The sequence below is a fragment of the Mesoplodon mirus genome (genome assembly GCF_964341445.2).
Source record: "Mesoplodon mirus genome assembly, chromosome: 19".
NCBI classification, from domain to species: Eukaryota; Metazoa; Chordata; class Mammalia; order Artiodactyla; family Ziphiidae; genus Mesoplodon; species Mesoplodon mirus.
Window position 1 is genome coordinate 57,832,000 of NC_138995.1, and position 12,888 is coordinate 57,844,887.

At 48.4% G+C, this 12,888-nt stretch overlaps 1 protein-coding gene across 6 annotated transcripts in view; it reads right to left on the reverse strand.

The window, feature by feature from the left end:
• Positions 1 to 12,888, reverse strand: part of ODAD1 (outer dynein arm docking complex subunit 1) — a 31,026-nt gene that overhangs the window by 13,472 nt on the left and 4,666 nt on the right. For 2 of the 6 annotated variants that reach the window (XM_082606106.1, XM_082606107.1), the window contains exons 2-4: positions 11,950 to 12,042; positions 10,622 to 10,721; positions 10,266 to 10,455 (exon numbers count right to left, since the gene is read on the reverse strand). In XM_082606106.1, the coding sequence (XP_082462232.1) occupies positions 10,266 to 10,455; positions 10,622 to 10,721; positions 11,950 to 12,019 (360 nt within the window). In that variant the 5' untranslated portion in view covers positions 12,020 to 12,042. Of the gene's footprint in view, positions 1 to 10,265; positions 10,456 to 10,621; positions 10,722 to 11,949; positions 12,089 to 12,391; positions 12,519 to 12,888 lie in introns of those variants that run through there. The other 4 variants (XM_082606102.1, XM_082606105.1, XM_082606104.1 and 1 more) reach the window with 3 other exon arrangements.

Here is a 12,888-nt window from a genome sequence, read left to right on the forward strand (position 1 = left end):
ATCTGCTGTACCCCTCTTCTGAGGTGACTACCCAAACTTCCATGTGGATCTGACTTCCAACCATAACGAGCTGCCCTGCCGGCCACATGACCCAGGTCCAAACAATCCATTTAGAGATGGACGTGTGACCCAAGCTGAGCCAGCCTGAATCCTTTCCTGGTATTTTGGGAGAAATGTGTGATCTGGATTGATGGGATGCCACACACAGTAGACAAAGTGGAGACAAGAGCCTGAGAGTGAGACAGGCTGGGACCTGGGACACTTTGCTGCAGTGCCTGCACCTGGACAAACGTCTCCTCGGGCAACAAAAAACAAAGGAACTATAAGGGACTAAAAATAACTGCGTGCATGCGCAGTTAGGGCAAATTCTGGACAAGAATGTACAAAAAGACCAAAAAACCCAGCTGCCACTCCTGAAGAGTCAGGAGCAAAAACAGGGGCTCGGGAGCAAAAGCAAGGTACCACGCGTGCCCCCTGCAGTACACCACCAGAGGGGTGGGCAAAACACCTAAGCCACTGCTCTGGCCCAACCTGTGGACACACCCCTACCGTCACCCCATAGAAGGGACAAGCTCGCCCCACCTCTGGGAGCAAGCAAGGGAACCTGTTACTTGTTTTCGCTCCCTGCTGCTGCAGCAAGGGCCCCAGTAAAGGCCTGCCTGAATTTCTTGTCTGGCCTCTAATCAATTTCTATTGACTGGGGAAGGACAAGAATCCTGGTCAATACCAAGAGGAGGGGAGGATGAGCCCTGATGCCTGAAAGCAACTTCCAACCTGCCCTTCTCACTCCCGTATTCATCTTGACTTGTTTGGGGTATGCTGTCTTCCCAACTAGATTGGAAACTCCACGAGGGCAGATTTTTATCTTTTCTGTGCTTGACACAGAGTTGGCATGCAACAGAACATGCAGACTAAATGAATAAATGAATTGCTTGATGCTGTGTTTCCCAATTTGTGCACCACTATGGGTTGAATTGAGTCCCCTGTAAATCCGTATGTTGAAGTGCTAGTCCCCAGAACCTCAGAATGTGACCTTATTTGGAGACAGGGTTTTTACAGAAGTAATCAAGTTAAAATGAGGTCACTGGGTTGGGCCCTAATTCTACACGACTGGCGTCTTTATAAAAAAGGGGAGGGGCTTCCCTGGTGGCGCAGTGGTTGAGAGTCCGCCTGCCGATGCAGGGGACGCGGGTTCGTGCCCCTGTCCGGGAGGATCCCACATGCCGCGGAGCGGCTGGGCCCGTGAGCCATGGCCGCTGGGCCTGCGTGTCCAGAGCCTGTGCTCCGCAACGGGAGAGGCCACAACAGTGAGAGGCCCGCGTAATGCAAAAAAAAAAAAAAAAAAAAAGGGGAAATTTGCACACACGGACATGCCAACAGGGAGAATGCCAGATGAAGATGAAGGCAGATGTGGAATCTTAAAAATATAACAAATTAGTGAAAATAACAAAAAGAAGCAGACTCACAGATATAGAGAACAAACTAGTGGTTACCAGTGCAGGGGGAGAGGTAATATAGGGGTGGGGAGTGGGGGGTACAAACTATTGGGTGTGAAATAGGCTATAAGGATGTATTGTACAACACAGGGGATAGAGCCAATATTTTGTAATAACTGTAAGTTGAGTATAACCTTTAAAATTGTATTACAATTTTTTTTTTTTTTTTTTTTTGGCGGTACGCAGGCCTCTCACTGTTGTGGCCTCTCCCGTTGCGGAGCACAAGCGCTGGACGCGCAGGCTCAGCGGCCATGGCTCACGGGCCCAGCCGCTCCACAGCATGTGGGATCTTCCCAGACCGGGGCATGAACCCGTGTCCCCTGCATCGGCAGGCGGACTCTCAACCACTGGACCACCAGGGAAGCCCACAGAATTTTTTAAAAGGAATAAAAGATGAAGGCAGAGATTGGAGTGATGCTTCTACACACAAAGGAATGCCAAAGATTGCCAGCAAACCACCAGAAGTTAGGCAAGATGCACAGAACAGATTCTCACAGCCCTTAAAAGGAACCAACCCTGCCGACATCATGCTTTTGGACTTCTGGCCTCCAGAACTGTGTGACAATAAATTTCTGTAGTATAAGCCACCCAAGGAAACCAATACATGCGCCAAGGCACCCCAGAGCATTGCAGCAAACTCAAAGGGGCAACCACAGGGATATTTTAAAGTTTGAGGGAGACACATTGACAGTGGTCAGGCACCACATGAACCTGGAGCTCAAGGTAGTTCCCAGGTTCAACGTGAGACGGTGCTACATTCCTTTTGATGACGTCCCATCTTTCTTTGTTGTTGTTGTTTTGTTTTGTTTTGTTTTTTGGGTTTTTTTTTTAACCATGCCACATAGCATACGGGATTTTAATTCCCCGACCAAGGATTGAACCAGTGCCCCTTGCAGTGGAGGCGCAGAGTTGTAACCACTGGACCACCAGGGAAGTCCAATGTCACATCTTTCTTTCTTCTTTTTTTTTTTTAATATTTATTTAGGCTGCCCCGGGTCAGTTTCAGCACGCGGGATCTTCGCAGTGGCATGTTTTTAGTTGCGAGATGTGGACTCTTAGTTGCAGCATGCGTTGTGGGATCTAGTTCCCCGACCAGGGTTCGAACCCAGCCCCCCTGCATTGGGAGTGCGGAGTCTTACCCACTGAACCACCAGGGAAGTCCAATGTCACATCTTTCTGAAACTGAGTTTTTAGCAGTTGCTGTGATAAAAATCAAACACCCCAAAACGGTACCATTGTGGGAAACTAAGCAAAGCGTACAAGGGCTCTCTCTGTATCATTTCTTCAAACCACAGGTGACTCTACAGTTACCCCAGTAAAAGTTTCAATTAAAAAAAAAAGCAAGTACTGCACAGAAATCAGTGTGGAATGAGAGTGGTGAGTCCACTCTGACTCCAAGATCTGAAAAGTTGCGAAGTGGCCAATGGGCACAAACGTGCCACGGGTAACTGTGGTTTTGAAGAACGAAACACAATTTTTTTCAATTTATGTCTATTATTTTCTCAAATGGTTTCTAGGTTGTCAGCATGCAGACATTTATTGGGTTGTTTGGTCCAAACTGCTATAACAGAGATGTCAGCAGTGCAATATTGGGGCCCCCTTGGATAGCTCTTGAGAGCTGATTGTTACATTTTCAGGAATTACATGAGTTAAATCGTTGGTAGTTTGAAATTGACCATCATATTAGTTTTCCATTTCTGCAGAAAAATTACAGTCGCCCTTCAGTATCCACAGGGGATTAGTTCCAGGACTCCCCTCAGATACCAAAATCCAAAGATGCTCAAGTCCCTTGTATAAAATGGCATAGTGGGAGAGGCCACAAGAGTGAGAGGCCCACGTACCGCAAAAAAAAAAAGGGTAGCTCCCGCTCGCCACAACTAGAGAAAGCCCATGTGCAGCAACGAAGACCCAACACAGCTAAAAATATATAAATAAATAAATAGCGTAACCTCATCAAGGGAGGGACAACCCATCACCTGTGCCAAATTCTGCCGTCATGAGTTCTGCTGCCACTGAAGGGGAGGGGATTCTATAAGGGTGTGACTCACTGGGGGTCATGATAGGGTATATTCACCTCAGCCTAGATGAGAACATTGACGTTATGAAAATCAGAAAATGCTCATTGTAAATCAACTATACTTAATATAAAATTATTTGAAAAAGAAAAGAAAATGCTACAAATCAGGGTGCTTTCCCCCACTAATTGCTGGTTTCCCAGTGCACCCCTGTTAGACATTTCTTTGGGGGCTAAAAAATTTACTAAGAAATTAAGGGCTCCAGGAACAAAGAAAGTTTAGGTGAGATAGGCTGGGACCTGGGACCCTTTACTAGAGTGCTTGTACTTGGACCTGGACAAACGTCTCCTCCAGCAACAGAATACAAAGAAACTATAAGGGACTAAAAATAACTGCGTGCATGTACCATCAGTGGGGCAATTATGAACAATAAGACAAAAAATGGCCACAAACCAACTGCCACTTCTGAGGTGCTGGGAGAAAAAGCAGGGTACAGCTCATGATGCCCGTACACAGCACGACCAAGGGGGTGGGCAGACCGCCTAAGCTTCGCCTCCTGCCCAACCTACCCATTCACCCTACCCTCACTCCACCCTTCGGGGAGCAAGCAAGGGAACCTGTCACTTGTTTTCGCTCCCTCATCGCAGCAAAGCCTTGCCTGAATTCCTGGTCTGGCCTCTTATCAATTTCTATCGATTAAAGGGTCCAGTCTTGAGAATTCCCTGGCGGTCCAGTGGTTAGGACTCAGTACTTTCACTGCCGTGGCCTGGGTTCAATCCTTGGTCGGGGAACTAAGATCCCGCAAGCCGCGTGGCACGGCTTAAACAAAAAAGCAAACAGATAATATGCATTTTAAAAAATAAATAAATAATGAAGATTCCAATATTTGGCCACTGAAAAAGCTTGTGCAGTGTTGGGGGAAAAAAAGAGTCCAAGGATCCGAGTCAATAACATAGGTAGGGCTTCCCTGGTGGCGCAGTGGTTGAGAGTCCACCTGCCGATGCAGGGGACACAGGTTCGTGCCCCGGTCCGGGAAGATCCCACATGCCACGGAGCAGCTGGGCCCGTGGTGAGCCATGGCCGCTGAGCCTGCGCGTCCGGAGCCTGTGCTCCGCAACGGGAGAGGCCACAACAGTGAGAGGCCCGCGTACCCCAAAAACAAAACAAACAAACAAAAAATAATAACATAGGTAGTTCAAGAAATTCTTCCCAAGATTAGAAAACATTCTCCTTCAATTTTTAAAAGTATTCAAATTCTGGTCTTTCCATTTAAGTATGTAATCTAACTAGACTTGATGTTTTCAGATGATGTGAGGTAGGAAATTTTTTTCTCAGCTTTGTTGAGGTATAAATGACACAATAAAACTGCACATATTTAAAGCAGACAATTTGGTAAGTTTGACATAATCGTAGGAGTGACATACCAATCACCCCCAAAGTCTCCTCTTTGTCATTCCCCCTGCCACTTCCTTCCTGCAGCCCCCACTCCCATGCAGTAACCCAGTTAGGCCAGTTTGCATTTTCTAGAGCTTTAGATTAATGGGATCACATAGTATATACTCTAGTTTTGAGGGGAGGGGTTTGGCTTCTTTCACTCATAACAATTATTTTGAGATTCATCCAAGTCTTTGGGTATATCAATAGCCCATTCCTTTTTTTTCTTTAAATTTATTTTATTTATTTATTTTTGGCTGCGTTGGGTCTTCGTCGCTGCACACGGGCTTTCTCTAGTTGTGGCGAGCAAGGGCTACTCTTTGTTGAGGTGCACGGGCTTCTCATTGCGGTGGCTTCTCTTGTTGCAGAGCACGGGCTCTAGGCGCGCGGGCTTCAGTAGTTGCGGCATGTGGGCTCAGTAGTTGTGGCTCATGGGCTCTAGAATGCAGGCCCAGTAGTTGTGGTGCATGGGCTTAGTTGCTCCGTAGAGTGTGGGATCTTCCCGGACCAGGGCTCAAACCCGTGTCCCCTGCCCTGGCAGGCAGATTCTTAACCACTACACCACCAGGGAAGCCCTAGCCCATTCCTTTTGATTGCTGAGTAGTATTCCACTGTATGGATGTACCACAATTTGTTTATCCATTCACCTGTTGGTGGACATTTGGGTTGTTTCTGTTTTGAATTTTACAAATAAAACTGTTATGAATATTCACATACAATTTGCTGTAGGAACATGAGCTTTCTTTTTCCTAGGGTAAATACTTAGGAGTGGAAATGGCTGAATCATACGGTAGGTGGATGTTTAGTTCTTTAGAAACTGCCAAACTATTTTCCAAATTGGTTGTCCCATTTACATTCCCACCAGCAGGGTGTGAAAGTTCCAGTTTCTCCACATCCTCACCAACAGTTGGTAAGGTCAGTCTTTTAAATTTTAGCCATTCTAATAAGTGTGTAGAAGTAGCTTGTGATTTTAATTTGCATTCCCCTAATGACTAATATTTCTACGTGCTTGCTTCCACCTTATATATATTTGGTGAAGTGTGTGTTCAAGTCTTTTCGCCCATTTTTCCTATTAGGTCGTCTGTTTTCTTTTTTTTTTTTTTTTTTTTCTGTACGTGGGCCTCTCACTGTCGCGGCCTCTCCCGTTGCGGAGCACAGGCTCCGGACGCACAGGCTCAGCGGCCATGGCTCACGGGCCCAGCCGCCCCGCGGCATATGGGATCCTCCCAGACCGGGGCACGAACCCGTATCCCCTGCATCGGCAGGCGGACTCTCAACCACTGCGCCACCAGGGAGGCCCTAGGTCGTCTGTTTTCTTATTGAGTTTAAAACTACTTAATATATTCTGGATATAAGTTCTTTGTCAGGTACTGGCTTTGCAAATATTTTCTCCCCATGTAAGACTTGTCTTTTCATTCTCTGAACAGAACCTTTTAAGGAGGAGAAGTTTTAAAATTTTATGAAATCCAATTTATCAATTTTTCCTTCTATGGATCATGCTTTTGGTGTTGCATCTAAGAAATCTTTGCCTAACCCAAGCTCACAAAGATTTTCCCCTACACTTCTTTCTAGAAGTTTTATAGTTTTAGGTTTTACATTTACGTCTATGATGGGTAACATCTTTTTTTCCTTAAAAAAATGTTATTGTGCACAGAAAAGTGCATAGATCACATACGTACAGTTTATTATATATTTTAAAAGTGAACATCCCTGAACCACCGCCCAGGTCAAGAAATAGAATACTGACAGCAATCTAATCACTACCATCTTCCCCTCCACAGAGGTACCACTCTCCTGTCTGTGTTAGTTTCCACTGCTGCTGTAACAAAATACCACAAATTTACTGCCTTAAAACAAAACAAATTTATTATCTTACAGTTCTGGAGATCAGAAGTCGGAAATCAGTCTTACTGGGTTAAAAATCAAGGTGTCAGCTGGGCTGTATTTCTCCTGAAGCCTCCAGGGGAGAATTCATTCCTTGCCTTTTCCAGTTTCTAGAGGTTGGATTCCTTGGCTTACGGCCACTCCAACCTCTGCTTCTGTTGTTACAACTCCTCTCTCCATAATCACATCGTCTCCTCTGACTCTGACCTTCCTGTCTCTCTCTTATAAGGACCCTTGTGAGTAAATTGGGCCCATTCAGATAATCCAGGATAACCTACCCAACTCAAAATCTGCAATCACATCTGCAACGTCTCTTGCCATGTAAACTAACATAGTCACAGGGTCCAGAGATGATGACATGGACATCTTCGGGGAGTCATTATTCTGTTTGCCATACTTCCTTAACTGAAATTCTTTATAGTTTTATCACCCAGGCATAAACCCCCTAAACAAAAGTTTGGCTTGGCCTGGTTTTGAATTTTATGTAAATGAAATAATGCTGTCTGTATATTTTATGCCTTGCTTCCTTCAAATGTTTGTGCGATTCATCCACAAACATTTAATTGTAATTTTTTATTGTTGTATACTATGTCATTATAAGAATATACTACATGGGGCTTCCATGGTGGTCCAGTGGTAGGACTCCGGGCTCCTAATGCAGGGGGCCCAGGTTCGATCACTGGTGAGGGAACTAGATCCCGCAGGCAGGCCGCAACTAAGAGTCCACATGCCACAACTAAAAAAAGATCCTGCATGCTGCAACTAAGACCCGGCTCAGCGAAAATAAATAAATAAATATTTTTTAAAAAGAGAATATACTACAATTTATTCATTCAAATATTCATGAACATTTGTGTTATTTCCAATTTGGAGCTAGATGATATGAATAATGCATCTATCAACATTGTTTTCATGAGTCCTGTTTCCAGGGTATAGACTCAGAAGTGGAATTGTTGGGTGGGAGATGGGTTACTGACAAATCTAAACCATTTTCTACTGGGAAATGACTTTGGTTTACTTCCTTCTAACACCATTTCCATGGAAACATACTGGGCTAATGTAAATACGGCATGCCAGCTGTGTTCCCAGGCAACAATGCTGATTACAAAAATGGCCCCTGATTGGTGAACTATATCAGATTGGAAGGATTATGAGTGGACTCATAGACCCCAAAGGCCTACATGACCAGGACTAAATAGAAAACTGGTTTCTCTGTGGGGTGTTTCTTACAATGGAATACGTTCCTCGTGGGGTCTTAGAAGCTGCCCCGATGATCTGTTACAAGAGGTGGCTCATGTTGTATATAAAACTTCCCTATGCCAGGGCGAGCAACACCCACCCATACAGTATCATCCAACTGAAGATGCTGAGAAGCAGCCCCTGGACGCTCAAGGAAGATGTACTGGATGCTGTTGTGCAAAGATGCTGTTGTTTCTTGTCCTCTTTCCTTCTACAGAGTTAAGTGAACCTGGTGCCAAGTGACAGCCTATTGGATCCTGTGAGTGTGATGGTTTGGTACAGCCCAAGACTGCTTCTGGTGAGCATCCATGTGGAGTGGATGCAACTCCAGATCGCAGGGTATGTCTCTCTTCAAATTTAATAGATAATGGAGGAAAAAAACTTTTCAGGATACTCATGACAATTTAGACTCCCACTAACTGGTGGGGTCTTAGCAACCAACACTTCATAAGAGTTTCCACCATTCCTCCTTTCCCCAGCACTTGGTATTTTTGGACACTAATTTTTGAAAATCTGGTGAGTGTGTAATGATATCTCCTTATGGCTTTCATTTGCCTTTCTCTGAATACTGACGAGTGATAATTCTTACATTCATTGGACACCTGAATTTCTTATTTGGTGATGTGCCCACTCAAGTCCTTCGACTGTTTTTATTTCTTTAATTTTTAATTTTTAGTTTTTAAATTAATTAATTTATTTATTTTTGGCTGCGTTGGGTCTTCGTTGCTGCACGCGGGCCTTCTCTAGTTGCGGTGAGCGGGGCTACTCTTCGTTGCGGTGCACAGGCTTCTCATTGCAGTGGCCGCTCTTGCTGCGGAGCACAGGCTCTAGTGTGCGGGCTTCAGTAGTCGCAGCATGCGTGCTCAGTAGTCGTGGCACACGGGCTTAGTTGCTTCCCAGACCAGGGCTTGAACCCATGTCTCCTGCATTGGCAGGCGGATTCTTAATCACTGTGCCACCAGGGAAGTCCCTTTCTTTGGCTTTTATTTGGCTTATTGTCTATCTCCCCAGTAGAATGTAAACTACATGAGAGCAGACTCCTGTCTGTTTTGTTCACTACTGTGTCTTCAACACCTAGAACAGCACCTGGCACTTAGTAGGCACTCAACAAATATTTGTTGAATGAATGACTATCACCAGACAACTACATCCTTCCTTGAGCTCATGTGGAACTTTACAGAGCTCTATTCAGAGGAGCCACCTGACTACAGTTCTCCATAATCAAGTTTCTTAGGGCAAAGGAATCCATGGAGTCAAGATAATAAGATCATCCCGGTTGGACCTGTCTCTGGTGAGTTCCCATGAAAGACTAAGGAAAGCCAGCTCCGGCAGCCAACACACACTAAGCCACTGTGCTACCATGAAACAGCCAAAATTTTGAGGTGTGTAAGTCAGACAGAATTCAGCTTCCAAAAGGCAGCTCAGGGTGATATTGAAAGCTGAACAAACGGACTGATTGAAAGTCAAATGTAATAAAACTATACAACATGTAGTAGACAGAAAAATGCCCCTCACCCTCCTGCCCAGATGTCCACATCCAAATCCCTGGAACTTGTGAATGTGTCACTTGAAGTGGCAAAAAGGGCTGTATCTGTGTGTTTATGAACTGTGTCACAATGAGTCATGGTCCTAAAAACTGAAAAGAACACTGGCCTAGAAAAGTCACATTATTTGCAGGGCCAAATAACAAGGTCTTGAAGCAAATAGGATGGAAAATCTGTCTAGGGAATTCCCTGGCGGCCCAGTGGTTAGGACTCCGTGCTTCCACTGCAGGGGGCACGGGTTCGATCCCTGGTCAGGGAACTAAGGTCCCACATGCCACATGGCACGGCCAGGGGAAAAAAAATCTGTCTAGACTCTGCTGAGTTACCCACATCCTCTTTTTGCAGATGAAGAAACTACGGCCCAGAGAGGTGAAGACATGCCCATGGTCACACAGTGCTGATGTGCCAGGACCAGGATTCGAATGCAGGTTTCACTGACTCCAGAAAGTGAATCTTTCCCCCTTAACCACCTTTTTTGAAGGTGTGGGGCTTTGCTAAGCACTAAATACTCATATTCCTACCGGAGCCTGAACACAACTCCCCCAGGGAGATGTTTTCAATAACCCCATTTTTCAGATGAGGAAGGTAAGGCTCAAAGAGGTTATGACACATGCTCCTAAGTAAGATCCACCAAGTCTGGTCTCAGAACCCACCTGCCTGTCCAGGGCTCTGGTCTGCTCCTGCAGCTCCTTGACTTCAGCCTGCGCCCGGACCCGGCACTTGAGCAGGTGACCCATGTTTTCCAGCCTCTTGCTGTCCCACAGCCGCTTGACCTGGCTCTGGGTGATGCTGATCTGGACCTGCAGTTTGTCCCGCACCCCTTCCAGGCGCTGGATCGCCTCACTGCCCAGGCAGGGAAGTGGAGGGGAAGCCAGAAAGGGTCAGAGCTCGGCCTCACTAAAGTCCAGACACACTGGGCCTTCCCTCCCCCGTCAGCCCCAGGAGGAGGCCAGCACCCACCTCCTCAACAGCCCCGCCCCAGCCCCAGGGACCCAGGTGCTTGGCTCACAGCTGCTTGTTGATGCGCTGGTGGACTTCCTTGCCGTAGGCTCGCCTTTCATCCTCCATCACTTTGCATTGCCGCTGCAGTCTGCTCAGCTCCCAATCCACTGAGGTGGGACCAGGCCAGGGAGGGACTCCATAGGAATCCAGGTTCCAGCCCCTCCCTCCCCAGCACCTAGGAATTCTGGCTCCCTGAGGGTCTCACAAACTGCAACTGAACTGCAGACCCCGTTCCCAACACCACTCTAGGGCTGCACCTCAGTTCCTGTACCCTCAAGCTTCCTCATCCCTTCACACTTCCTGTACCCCAAGCCGACCTTTGCATTTTTCCCCTAAACCCACTCCTACCCGGGGCTTGGGCACACATGTTTCCCCACTAGAGGGCACTCCTGGGGGGACTCACAGTCCTCAGGGACCAGAAGCACAGGACCTGGAACTTGGGAAAGCTGAGGACAGGTGCCAAGACCCCCCGGGGCACCATGGCTGTTCCCTCCCTCTCCTTCAGCCCACTGCCCAGCCTTCCTCAGCCCCACCTCTCACCTCCTCGCTCTCAGCCCATCCCCCTGGCTCAGGCCTCATCCTCCCCTTTCTGGACCGTCACCCCATCACCCCAGCCTCCTCCCTAACCTCCTGGCCTCCCCTCACAGCTCCAGAGGGTCTTTCTATACCTAGAGCTGTCACAGGCTTCCCTGGCGCGCCAGCATCTCCAGGACAAAGTCCCAGCTCTTCACCCTGGTGTTCGAGGGCCCACAAACCCGACCCTACCCACCTCTCCGGTCTCGTCCACTAGCTCCCCATCTCTCACGGCCCAGTGGTTCTCAACCAGGAGCAATTGTGCCCCCTTAAAGACATATGGCCATGTCTAAAGACACTTTTGATTGTCATGGTGCGGGGGCAGGCTGGGGGGTGCTACTGACATGAAGTGGGTAGAGGCCAGGGATGCACTGAGCATCCTCCAACACAGAGGACTGTCCCCCCGATAGCAAGGAATGATCTGATATCTGATCCCAAGGGTCAACAGTGTGGAGACTGAGAAAGCTTGCTCTAGTCATATGCTGTTCTCTCTGCGGAAACACTCTTCCCTTCCTTCTCCTGTTGGTAATTCCTAAGAGAAGTCCTGGGCCCCGCTCAAACTTCTGCAGTCTTCCCAGCCATTCCACTCCCCAGCCTTGGCCCGCCCATCTGCCCGGCTCCACCTCCATTCTGGAGCCTGTGCGTTTCCCCACTAGAGGGCGCTCCTGAAGGCCCTCCCTGTCCCCAGTGCCCTGCTGCACAGGACCTGAAACATGGGAAAACCGGGAAAAGAATGAATGAAATAAAGAATGTATGAATTACCCATTCCCTCCAGGAGGGCCTTGCTTCCATCCTCGGAACGAGCGCTCCTAGCAGAGAGTCCCAAAGGCATCTTGGCCAAAGAGGGTGGGGCTCCTGTAGGGGTGGCACAGGATCCCTTCAGACGGCGAGCAGGAGAGGGCTATAGGAGGAGGGCGGGCGATGAACAGCGAGGGACTAGGAATTGGAAAAGAACTAGCTCTGGCCTTTCTTTGAGCCTCAATTCCTCCAGTGGGTTGGAGTGGGTGACCTCTAGGGTCCCTTCCCATGCCTCTCCCGACCTTCCACCTCTCACATTCTCTGTCTTGCGTCGCGGCTCTGACTCTGGCGGGGGGTCTTCTAGGCTCTCGGTATCTCCGAGGCGGGGCTGTTTGGGGAGGGGGCACAGAGGAGGGGGAAATCCCCCCAACCCCGTCGCCTGAGGGGAGCGAGGCCTGGTCCCTACCTGCTGGGCTGGAGTGCCTGATACGTCCTGGATGTTCCAAGCTTGGAACCAGACCAAGTTCCAAGCTTGGTTCCAACCAGACCACTGTTGTGGTCTGGTTACTGGGGAGATGAGGGGCCAATGAGGCCTGAGGACAGCAGCCGAGGAGGAACCAAGGCCACCGAAGAAAGCAGTGGGAGGGGAGACTGGGGAGGAGAGGCCGAGGAGGCCACGAGGAGACTTGCGGGGAGCTCGGGTGCTATGAGAAGATGAGTTAGGGGAGCCCTGCGATGGGCGGGGCTTCGGGGTCCCGCCAGGGGCGGGACCTGTGGGGGCGGGACTGTAGGCCTTGTGAGGGGCAGGGTTGGGAGGGCCTGTGAGGGCGGAACTGTAGCCCTTGCGAGGGGCGGAGCTGTAGAGGACTATGAAGGGCGGGACTGAAAAGGCCTCTGAGGAGAGGGCCTGGGTGGGCCTGAGGGGCGGGGCTTCAGGGGAGGGCAGAGCTGCCGGGGCCGGAG